At 39.1% G+C, this 12,774-nt stretch overlaps 1 protein-coding gene across 2 annotated transcripts in view; it reads right to left on the reverse strand.

Annotated features, from left to right (window-relative positions):
* Positions 1-5,160: 5,160 nt before the first annotated feature.
* septin7a (septin 7a) overlaps positions 5,161-12,774 on the reverse strand; it is a 38,494-nt gene continuing 30,880 nt past the window's right edge. Inside the window, exons 9-13 of one of the 2 annotated variants that reach the window (XM_034301534.2) lie at positions 12,330-12,455; positions 11,782-11,802; positions 10,237-10,372; positions 9,416-9,561; positions 5,161-7,357 (exon numbers count right to left, since the gene is read on the reverse strand). In XM_034301534.2, coding sequence (XP_034157425.2) covers positions 7,321-7,357; positions 9,416-9,561; positions 10,237-10,372; positions 11,782-11,802; positions 12,330-12,455 — 466 coding nt within the window. In that variant the 3' untranslated portion in view covers positions 5,161-7,320. The remainder of the gene's footprint in view (positions 7,358-9,415; positions 9,562-10,236; positions 10,373-11,781; positions 11,803-12,329; positions 12,456-12,774) is intronic. The other variant, XM_034301535.2, reaches the window with a different exon arrangement.

The following is a 12,774-nucleotide window of genomic DNA, read 5'->3' on the forward strand; positions in this document are numbered from 1 at the left end:
TGTGTGTAATAATAGTTGCACTGATGATATCCTTTCAACATCAATTTACACAATACACACTATTCAGGAAGAGTCATTTTCCAATGACTCACTGACATTTTAAAATAACTCTCTCTCTCTCACACACACACACACGCACACACACATGCACACACAGGCCATGGAAGAGCAGAGGAGTACAACAAAAGTAACCAGGTGATGTAATGGGGTGTCTCTGCTTACAAAAACACACCAAGACTGAGAGAATTTGTGCCCTAGTTTCTTTGTACCCCTTGCTGGTAAGTTATAATTGCATGGATCTCTTTTTGGCAGGAACTGTATTGTTGCCAAAAGCCCCACTGAGGGGAGAGAAGGATATTAAACGTATACTCCAGTGTTTTTCATCCAAATCTCTATCTAGTGCATCTGTAGTGTGTGTTAATTATTTTGTACTGAGAAAAGAACAAAAAACCTCATTACCTCATAAGAATAAAAAACCTCAAATCTGACTCAGAAACCCAAATACAGTTGTTTATTGTTTATACAAATTTTTAACTAATTCTTCAGTAAACAGCATTAGGAAATTAACCACTACAATCTACTTAATTTAATTAGAGGGCTTAAATTCTTTAGAGAGAAGAATTTTGGTTGTGCGTCACCACTGTACTTGTATCTTTTTTGTTTTTTTTTTTACTCCCCACAACAGCAGTGGTTAGCATGACTAAAACAAATAGAATCAGACTTTTATTGTCTTTTCCATACTCTGAAAATTTTTACAGTTATGCTTAGCTACTCTCTGATTGGACAGATGTAAAGATCCCGGTCACAAAACTTCGTACTGTTGTTTCAGAGTGTGTAGTGCTCATGCATTCTCAGAAATGCCAGGAAAATGTCACACAAACTTGTAAAGTACATGCAAGATTTGGCCTGAAGGCAAAGACACAACTCCTCTTTTATTCAAAGCTGAATAAAACTCCATAAGATCAGACTTTCTCTCAGGTCTGAGCCATCAAACACATTTCTGCCTAAACTAATAACACGTTATTAGAGTAGAACCTTCTTTAGCAGCAAGAACCTCCAACAGATGTTTCTTTGCACAAATGGGAGGAAACGTTTTAGACCGTTCCTCCCTGCAACACCATTTCAGCTCAATATTTGTGAGATTTCTTGCATGAACAGCTATCTTCAGGTCGTGCCACAGCGTCTAAAGTGGATTAAGGTCCGGACACGGTGATTATAAAATGTTAACACTTACATGGCACAACTGCCATGGCTACCTTTACCTTAATTACAGACTTTTCTTCTTTGCTCCAAACTCAGTCTGGTTGCCATTTCGCTAAAAAAAATCACAAATGCAAAGAAAGGAAAATTGTAAAGAAAAATGTTACCACTAAGTGTTAATTTTTTTTTTCTTTTTTAAAACCATTCTACTTGTGCATCATTCTGTAAAATTTCTTCATACAATTTTGGATTCAGTGTTCCCTCAGTGATTGCATGCGATGCACCCACCACCGTGCTTCACAGCTGGAATGAGGCTTTGGTGTTGGTGTTCAGCGCCCCTTTTCCCTCGAAACAATGTCTTGTCCTTTTCCTTTTTTGATCACATCTGTTCACAGAAACTTGCACCAGAAGCAGGGTTTACAAACTTTTTCTTGCAACTGTAAGGTGCAGCTAATTATCTATTTTCTGCACATAAATAAAGCCTTGATTGTGCTAACAGTTTTATTATTTCTCACAATCTGGTAAAGATTTCGTAAGTTAAGAGTTGAACAAAGTCTGAAAACACCATAAACCTGCAATAACAGGTCAGATAACCCAATAATCTTATTTATCAACATGAATAAGTATGGACCACATACAGGGCAATATTCAGAGTTGGTATCTTAAGCAGGTCATTTAATTTTAAAAGAGAAATCAATAGTCAGTCCAACACTAGCTTACGATTTGACCTCACAATCTCTCGGTCACTAAAGCAAACCTTAACCACTGAGCTGCCAACACTCACTAGAAATCTATCGCAAAATAGATCTGAAAGAGCAAGAGCTTGTCAGTTCATTCCAAGGGTAAGACAACATGCCCTGAGTGCTGTTGACCCAGAATATCTAGAAATTGTATGCTCCTGCCAAATACGGGGACAACATTCAGCTCCGATTGGTCATGCTGATATCCTGGGAAATCAACAGGCCAATCAGAGAGCAGAACGAAAAGTCATATCACCTGCCGACTCTGAAAGTGCGGTCAGAGAAAAGAAAACAAATAATGGACATTAACTTTTACTTGTTTTCCTGGTAAATTACACTATAAGGCCAAAAGTATGTGGACACCTGACCTTCACACCCATATGTGATTCTTCTCCAACTGTAGCCCCAAAGTTGGAAGCACACAATTGTACAGGATGTCTATGTATGCTGTAACAGTACAATTTCTGTTCACTGGAGCTAAGAGGCCCAAACCTGTTCCAGCATGACAATGCCCCTGTGCACAAAGCGAGCTCCATGAAGACATGGTGTGTGAAGGTTGGAGTGGAAGAACTCGAGTGTCCTGCACAGAGCCCTGACCTCAACCCCACTGAACACCTTTGGGATGAACTGGAACACCGACTGAACCCCAGACCTCCTCACCAACATCAGCGCCTGATCTCACTAATGCTCTTGTAGCTGAATGAACACAAATCCCCACAGCCACGCTCCAACATCTAGTGGAAAGCTTCCCAGAAGAGTGGAGCTTATTATAACAGTGAAGGGGTACCAACAATCTATTAACGCCCATGGTTTTGTAAAGAATGAAAACAAGGACATATGGGTGTGATGGTCAGGTGTCATGTAATTTTTTTGTAAATATTTGAAAAAACACTGATCTGGCACATAATACACATTGTGTATTATGAAAATGTCTTCATGTATTGTTCTTATACAGTGTATTTATACAGTGGAACATTTCTTGACAGAATTCTCAGCACAGTGAAACATGTCGATGTGAGACATGCATCACCTGCAAGCTGATTTGGATGAAAGCATCAGGCAATTGAGTAAATGTAACTGTTCTCAGTAGAAAGTAGAGACACACACGGAGGGAGAGAGAGACTATGAGTGCTTTCAGATCTGGAGCATTTTGACCACTTTTTTGTCTCATGGGTTTGGTATGTTTGCGTGAACATGTCAGTCGAACTCTGGTAAAATTAACTAACACCCAAATCAAGACATGCCCTTGGCACTTGTGTGGTTTGGTTTAAGTGATGAGTATTATGAGGCTATCTGTTCACACTGTGGCTAATCTAGGCTAATTGTAATGCACGAGCTATATTTTATGATATTATAACCAGGGGGCATCCTTTACGTCTGTAAAGTCAGCTAATTATCTGAATCAGTAGCTTAGTCACAGATCAAAATCTTGCTAAGTGCTTACCATGAATCCTCTCTATCATAGGAAGTCCAAAGGAATATAATAAACATAAAGGAGTATTAAAAACATCTTCCTGTAGCTGCTGATCACTTGGACCGTGATGAGGAGGAATTTTAAAGGAGTGTTCCTTTCCTACATTTTCAGCTCATTAGTAGAGATTTGGGAAAACATTTTTTTTTTTTTTTTCCTGAAAACCCTGAATTTGGGTCACTGTCTTGTTGCATAGTCCAACTTCTATTACATTTTAGGTGACCCAGACATTCTCCTGTAAAATTTCTTGCTACAATTTTTTTAGATGAAAGTTTGTGTTTCCTCAGTGGGAAACAAGCGATACACCCACCACCATGCTTTACAGCAGGAACCAGGCTTTGCTGTTGGTGTGCAGAGCCTAATATAGAGTTGTCCATTTCTATTTTTGACCTCATCTGTCCCCAGGACCTTGCACCAGAAGCACTGTGGAACATCCAGATAGTCTTTTACAAACCTGAGAGTAATGAAATCAGGGTTTTTAAAGGGTTTACAAACTACTTCTTGCAACTGCAGGGTGCAGATAATTATCCATTTGGTGTATCTAAATAAATTTCTCATTGGTCTCTTTAAAATCTGATAAAACTACGGCAATGTAACAAATGAAAACCACCATACGACCTCGACTACATGAGGCCAGACAGTAGACAGACGGACAACATGCCCAACATGCCCTGTATGCTGTTGACCCAGAATATCTAGAAAGCTCTGATCTGTAACTTGCACTCCTGCCAGATACTGTGACAGCATTACTGGGAGAGCAGCAGGCCAATCAGAGAGCAGAACGAAAAGTCATGTCACCTGCTGACTTTGAATGTGTGTGTGTGTGTGTGTGTGTGTGTTGGTGGGTCTCAAACTCCACAGATTTCCAACCTGATGGAACCACAATGAGTTTAAAGAAACATTTTGAGGAAAAAAAATGTCCAGGTTAATCAGCCAGGACGTGTTCGGTGTCTGAATTTCTGCACGAGTTTAATGTAGTTATATATAAAGACAGTCTGAAGTTTAACACTGTGTAAGCTGCATGTCAAAATAAAAGCACATAGTCCCCATACTACACTTAGGTTTTAGTAGATGTTTTTCTCATGACTGTTTGTTCTGTACTGTTAATTCTTATAAAAAGTGAACTATTCAACACAACACTGCGATCATTGTAACATCCACCAGAATGACGGCATTTGGGTTGGAGCATAAATGCCGCCCCCTGCAGGTCAGTAATGATACTGTATGTTGGTTAAGAGGCAGACTTGACCTTCAGTTTGCACGTAAAACACACACTGGATGTTCAAAACTAAAAAAAAGGGCAACAGAAAAAAGAAAATGATCTTTTTTAATCACTTTTTAATTTAGTCTTTTATGTAATACATTAAATTTTAGTTTGAAATGATATATAAACATTTTCACAAATGATAAAATCATAATTAAATTTATATACATTTATATAAATTGTTTTAATATTTAAAAATATTAAAATTATAAAACACACCTTTACCACTTTTAATCCGTATGGCTGTTTCATATTTCTCCTCTTGTGAGTGTTTTATATGTTCTGTTTTTGTTTTTTTTTTTTATACTTATAATTTCTGTGCTCTTTACTACATACAGTACTTTGGTCGATTTTTGTTGTTTTAAATGTACTTTATAAATAAATTTTCTTACTTAGTTATTATTACCAATGGCACTGCTGTAATAATATTGTAGAAAGGAAGTGAAGAAAAACATGATAAAAATGTACGACTACACGGTGCACTGTTAAGTTCATCATCACAGTTTTATTATGTGACTTTGTACAATAAAAATGGAAAAAAAGAGAACAAATTTTTAAAAAATATATAGGTGCATTACATAAAGGAAAGCTAATAATTCTGGGTGAGAGAACGGCCAGCTGTGGGTGGGAGCTCACACTCATTGCTCCAATCAGCCAATAAGCAGCGAGCGCCAATCTGGATCATACCAAAGAGATATTTTGGGGGGGGGGGGGGGGGGGGGGGGGGGGGTGCGCTGTTAAATTGGCTTGCAGGGTTGTAGCTGTTCTACAAAAGCCTTCAGAGTAACCGTGCTTTGTGACTGAGGCCTTGCACTAACAGCTCACTACCAGATAACTCACTAGAGAAAAGGAGAAGCTGTGGGGAATAAAATCGTCATACGGCTGCAGCGTGCTCATTAATGTTATCCAAAAGTGACGCACAACTGTATTCAGATGTATGAGCAGTTCTGCTTAATTCCACTTAAACCTAACTTTTCAAGAACAGGTCTTATACAGCATCACACCAGCACAGGCACATTTACACCATGCGTTAACGTGTTTCAATGATTCGGTTATCATCAGACAGCATTTAACCACTTTAAAAACAAACAAACAAACAAACAAACAGGGTCAGCATGTATTGCGACCGGGATGAGATCAGATCTGAGGCAGGTGTGAGCACAGGAGAAAGTTCTCCTCTACAAGATCCATCATCATCATTATTTTTATTATGCTAACAAAGCTAATTTTGAAAAGGTGAAGCAATGTGAAGCAAGTGATACACCCACCACCATGCTTCACAGCTGGAATGATGCGTTGGTGTGCAGTGCCTATTTTGCCTCCAAATATAGTGTTGTCCATTACCATTGTTGATCTCATCTGTCCACAGAACCTCTTTGAAGTTTTTAAAAGGTCACCAGTGAGGTACCGGTCCGATCATACACCATGACCCTGAACCGACCCTAACGGATACGCGATGTACGTTAATGCAGGGTGTAAATGTGTCCATGAGGATTCAAACGCAAGCTCCAGGTCCAGATTATGAGATGCTGATCAAGGTAAATTAACGCAGCATCTCCGTAAAGCACTGTAGCAGGGTGAATATATAAGAACACGTAATAAACAGACCAAAACAAAAGTAAATGAAATGTTACACAAACAACAACAACAACAAAAAAAAAGTTATACAATGCGGTCCGAGGCTAGATAACTTAAATTACACAAAATGGAAGAGCTTAACATTTCTTAGAGAGAAAGAAGAAAAAAAAAAATTAAAGCCACATTTTTTTAAATTGTTTTTTATTTTTAAAAAAATTAACAAAATGAATAAATGGCCTGAGGTGTACTGCAGCCTTTCGGTCATTTCGAATTTGAGTCTGTCGGCGTGTCTGAGGGAAAAGAGGGCGGCTCTCTGGACTGCACATCGGTACAGAGAGGAAAGAAAAACGAGGGGATGGAGGAATAGGACGTGGAGAAGGGCTGGGCAATATGACGATATAATGACGATGACGTCATGTAATCCCTCACGATACGCTTTTCTGAGAGTATCGAGGGTATCACTGTTTTTATAACACTGACTTACAACAAACACAACAAACAAAACTATTATTTGACCAGTTGCTTTATTTTTCTTTCTTTTCCTTGTAATTTTTCTAACTATCACTGTAAGTGTAGTTTTATTTTTAAGAATAGGATTTAAATGTGAACTTTTTCTGCACTTTGTTCATAAACCTGCTGTATATACTGTGTGTTATAAAAAAAGCCTTCATGTCTTGTGATTTATAGACGTCATACTGCTCAGCCCTGACACAGAGATTTCTTCACTAATTATCATGGCGGCTGTGTGTATCCGCTGCTGGACGGTGACCGTGTGAGATCACACACACACACACACACTTTGCGGCAATTCTTATGCAGATGGAGGTCAAGAGGATCAAAATAAGGTAAGGGCGAGTAAAACTGAGGAAAAGTGCAGGACTTGAAGAGGATGCCCTCCTCCTCTCTTGCTTCTGTAAACTTGAAGCTGTCCTTTCACCACACACACACACACACACACACACACACACACACACACACAGAGGGTGGGGATATTTCGTTATGCTTGACCGACAGACAGTTCAGGCTGGCATTGTTGGCAATTGGTACATCGTGGTGGTTGAAACACTTTAAAAGATCTTCTTCTTCTTGTTTTTCTCCAAAGTCCTGAGAAGAACAAAAATCGACATGGAACAATGTGATAAATCCACGGCATGATTATTGAAATTAACCCAGTATCCCAGCTTGCAGCAAAACAGTGGTTTGATCTTATCGTGTCACACACGACCTCTCACTAAAATAAAGCTTGGAAGAAAATAGCAAGTTAAAGTGTGTTAATCGTCTCGGTGTTAATTATTTTGTTTGGGTAAGCAGTGTGTTAGGAATAAAACACTTGGGGGCATGCTGTCAGAGGAAAATAATCAACAATGGAGTGGTGTGATGGAGCAAAGTTACAGTTACATCCCTGACGTTGATTATTTTCCAATAATAGCACATCCCAAAGTGTTTTTTCCTCTTTTATACCACAGCAATTTGCCAACATTAAGTGTTTTTTATTGAAAACTTAAGAATGACACCATATTTTTTTTAGCTGTTTATAATTACACTGAATGCTGTGGAATGTCTGTGTTAGTTCCCGTTATCATTTATGTTATAGCAGCTGTAAACAAATTTCCTCAGTTTGCTCAAACCTCTCAGTCATGAAGTGTTTCAAAAAAAAAAAAAAAAAAGTACCGTTACAAAGTGCTGACACTGGAGACTCCTTCCATTAACGTTAAATAAACATTTCTGCAGGTTTTCTTATTTGTTTGTTATTAGTCTTAGTTTATGTGGATGATCTGCCATTATTGTTACTGCAGAAAAGATATTGTGTTAGAACCTTGCAGTCAGGACTACCATCCCAGCCGTGCTGTTAGAAAATTAATCAACTCTTTCTGACCAATCAGAATCGAGAAGAGTAACACGTTTTTATCTAAAATGAAAAACATGGGAATTGAAATTGGACTAGTGTTTGAGTTTCACACCAATTACAACATGAGACTGAGCTAATAATCTGTTAATAATCTGACTGACAGCCAATCCAAAAGAAATTCATTTACTATACTACAGCTCTTAAAAATACTCATTTCTGATTGGCTAGCAGGTGTGTGTTGATTTCTTACATCAAGACACCTTAAAAAAAAATTCTGTTTAATGTAAGCATTTTGAAACACAACCTAAATGTTTGTGAAGCATCCTCTGAGCAGTCACTATAGAAACTATATAAATATAAACTGTATAAACTACACTATATAAATGACAATAAGAAAAAAACACCATGGATTGTGACTTCAGTTTTAATTTGTTAAAATTTAGGAGGAACGAGAGGCAGAAGCGTTAGAAGCGCTAGAGAATCCTGATGCTCATCCACACCACATCACTCTAGATCTGGCACTGAAAAGTCTTCTTTCTCACTCCTGATATCGACAGCATCAAGCCACTGGCAAAAACAACAACAACCAAGTTCTGTCCCTTTCACTGTCAAAGTTTAACATCAGTAGAAATGCATTAATGCATTTTTATTTGTATTAGCACTCTATCTAACCTGAGGTCTCTACATCTGTTTTTCTAAATATCTGGCTTTCTCATAGAGGACAATACTGCAATTAAATGATACGTTTTATTATAAAGAATGGAGTGCTAAGCAAAATAGACCAAGCTTTTGATTTTAAACTCAGCTGAGTTTTACGACAACAGAAACAGTTAGTGCTGAAAATAAGAGTTTTACAACCTTAGTGTCGTAAGACTACATTACTTTCACACAAGAACACTTATTCTTTTATTAAAAAACCTTTTCTATATTTCTACAGTGGAAATTCTGGAAACGAGTGCGCTTAATTTCTGTACTTTTCAAAACTTTCCAGTCTCTATTTGTTATACTCTAAAAGGTCTCTTACAAGCTTATTGCTATGGTAACAGTGAAATAATGGCGCTCTTCCCATGCACATAAAATGGACGTTTAGTGAATTTAGGTTAATTATAAAACAGTTCTTGGGACATCCACAATCCCAGTCACATGTCCTCACAAACACAGCAAGATACAGACAGAAATAAATAAAGCATGAGATCAGGTGAAAGGTTTAAGATGCTATAATTATGATGGTCAGTGCTTGCATGGTCCTCAGAAGGATAATACAAATTCTAGCGTGCGTGTGTGTGTGTGTGTGTGTGTGTGTGTGCGTGTACCTAGAGGCATCGAGCTTCTGCTGCTCCACCAGACGTTGCTGCACCTCCCAGCTGGCCTTCTCCTCCTCAAACTGCCTCCTCTTCTCCTCCAGCTCTTTATGCTGAGCCTCCAGGTTCTTCTTCATCTGCTCATGACGCCGCTGCAGCTGAGGGAGCAAACACACACACACACACACACACACACACACACACACACAGAGGTCATGCACACTGCAGCACATCAGCATTACGAACAGCAACATTACAAACCCGTAACAAATTCAACTTGAGGAAGCTGAAACCCGTGCTGGTCATGTGGAATGGAGGGAAAGAAAAGAGAAGGGGAGAGAAGGGAAGAAAAAAAAGGACAGGAAAGGAAAGAAGAAAATGAAGAAAGAAAAAAAAAAAAAAAAAAGGAAATGAAATGAAATGAAATAAAGAAAGCAATGGAAAGGAAAAAAGCAAAGGAAGAAAATAAATGGAAAGAAAAGGGTGAAAATGAAGAAAGCATAAGAAATGATCGAAAGAATTTAAAAAAGAAAATGAAATAAAGAAGGGAAAGGGAAGGAATGGAAATGAAATAAAGAAGGGAAAGGGAAGGAAAGGAAGAAAATGAATGGAAAGGAAATGAAAAAGAAAAGGAAGCAAATGGAGAGGGGAAAGTAAGAGAGGAAAGAAATGAAGAGCTAGTATGAAGCCTTGTGTGTAAGTTGTGACACTGATTAGTGTGGTAGTTATCAGTTTAACTAGTTAGCTGTAGAAACACAGACGTAGCGTCTACTCTGCTTCTCACTGGCGCAGTCACGGTGCTGCTGCGGATAAATAAATATCAGGCGTCTTACCTCCGTCTCAGAGTCTTTCAGCTTCTGGAGCTTCTCCTTCACCTTCATCTCAAACACCTGCTCCATCTCCATCTCCATCTTCTTCATCTTAGCCACGTGCTCTCTCCTCTCCTCCTCCATCTGCGCCAGTGGACTCCTGCTCTCTCACAAACACACACACACAAGTGCAAAACACACAGGCAGATGCACAGACACACACAATTAGCAGTTTGCATCATTAGAGAAATGAACAGAGAGCTTTAAAGCCCCAGAGAAAGCACCTGAGAGGAGCCAGACAGAGGCAGAGGACAGAGTGAGACCCGTCATTTTACCACCCAGAGCTAAACACCAGAGCTTCCTTCCAGCCTCAGTGTTAATTACGCAAGCTGCAGCAGGGTTAGCGGCATCAGCGGCAGAAATCCTACAGTTTCCAGAATGGTCTGAGTGCGCGATGATGGATTTAAACCCTCTGTCTGATTGTTCATCTCCAAAGCAGCTTAAGCAAGCTCAGAATTTCATATTAAGCTTCATTTATCAGGGAAGAGAAAAAAAAAAAAAAAAGCAGAAATGTTTGCTCAAGAGATACACAATGTGTTTAACACAACACAGAAAACTACTTATTCTCTAGCAGGTGCTTTGGCTTAAGCTTTAAGAGCTTTATTTTTCTAAGCAAAAGAGAAGCCACAATTTTGTCATTCTAACAAAAACAGCGGCAGAAATCAGCAAATTGTTGCCAAAAGAAAAACTTCTATTCGCCCTGAAGTCGATTCATTTCCAGCATATCCTGAAGTGTTTTATTTCTCTTACACCACAGCCATTTGCCAACAAATACAATTTTTAATTTAGTAAAAAAATGAGATCATACTTTTTATCCATTTGTAGTTATGGAACGTCCACAAAACATGTTCGTTCCTGTTATCGCTTAGCTATAAACAGTCATTGCCTCTCTTTTTTTCTCTCTCGAAGTTAATAAGACAAAAAAAATGCAGCTCCCGAGAAATCGCAAAGCTCATATTATGAAGATTTTCTCATGTCGCAAAACTTAAAAGACAGACCTTAACCTTGGTTACAAAGTGCTGACACTGGAGACTCCTTCCATAATGTTGTTAAAATGTTGTTTATGTGGGGCGTCCACCATAAGTCCCCGTGTAAGCTGTTACCATAGAAACACTAATATCGGCTCTGACACGGATACTCTGCTTTGGATTTGGTGCATCTTGAGAACGTCTCAAACTCCAGAGTGATTTATTGCTCCGAAAAATATACATGACGTATTCAAATCTCATGCTCCCATCTCACGGCCTGGATCATTTTACCTCTTAGTTCTTTATGTGTTAATTAAAAGTCTCCTTTATGCGTAACTCATTTCCACACCCGCTCATTAACCCGGAGCCCGAGCAGGCCCAACCCTCCACCCGCACCCCGTCACCGTCTGACAGACTCTGAGCTTGTGTCTGGTGCCACAACACTGAGCGGAGCGGAGAGAGAGGAAATAACACAAGTGCAGAAACAGGACAGGCAGAACAGGGTACAGTGCTGTGGGTGAAACTGGAGCGTGCCACTTACATGCCATCACCTGTCTCAAATCTAAAAACAAGAACAAAAACACACACTTTAGCATGCTGCTGAACGTCTCAGGTGTAGATGGAGGGCGGCTGGTGAATGTGGAGTTAGTGTTAGTGCGGTGTGTCAGTGATCTACGGGTAGCGGATGCTTGTGAGGAAGCCACACGCTACGCTTGTTAAGACGCCGCTGTAGGAGACTGACTTAACTAATAAACTAAACAGTTATTAACTAACTAAAAGACTGTAGAGAGGTTTCAATATGGCAAAACATCACATCAAGATATACAGTACGCCACAGTATCCTGGTTTGTGTATTTAAACAAAAAAAAAATGATAATAAAAAGAAAAAGAAAAAGAAATTTCATATATCAACACAGTCAAGTCACATGGGGAAAAAATAAATATTGCAACGTTATCATCATATCATCATATTGCCTGATAGCACTAAATGTTTGTTACACATTATTACACACACTCACACACACTCACACACACTCACACACACTCACACACACTCACACACACTCACACACACTCACACACACTCACTTTGTGAGCTGGCCTTTGCTCTTGTTGTTGTCCGCTCCGTTGTAGGTGACGGCAGCGAGCTTCCTGCTGCGGTAGTTCTCATAGTGAACGTTATTAGTCACGTCCTTCAGGTCCTGCATGTGGGTTCTGCAGAGCAAGAAACAGGATTTAATAGCCATTCTTAAAAAAAAAACATAAAAAATAAATAAAAAACCTGATGCTTTTTAACAGTTAGAGGTAAGCTTCATGGCTGGCGATTACAGTTTGTTGTAATAAGCAGTAAAAGAAAACGGCACATTGGTTGCTTGTGAACGAAAAAGCTTCATGATGTCATCTGCAACGCTTTCTACTGATCTACAGACTAAATCTAGACAATGTGCATTTTGTTATTGCCAGTGAGAGCTGTGGCTTCAGAGAAGTACGCAGGATTTCTCAAAATGAATGACGAAGCCACTCCAGATGTGAG

The sequence above is a fragment of the Pangasianodon hypophthalmus genome, chromosome 29 (genome assembly GCF_027358585.1).
Source record: "Pangasianodon hypophthalmus isolate fPanHyp1 chromosome 29, fPanHyp1.pri, whole genome shotgun sequence".
Classification (NCBI taxonomy): Eukaryota; Metazoa; Chordata; class Actinopteri; order Siluriformes; family Pangasiidae; genus Pangasianodon; species Pangasianodon hypophthalmus.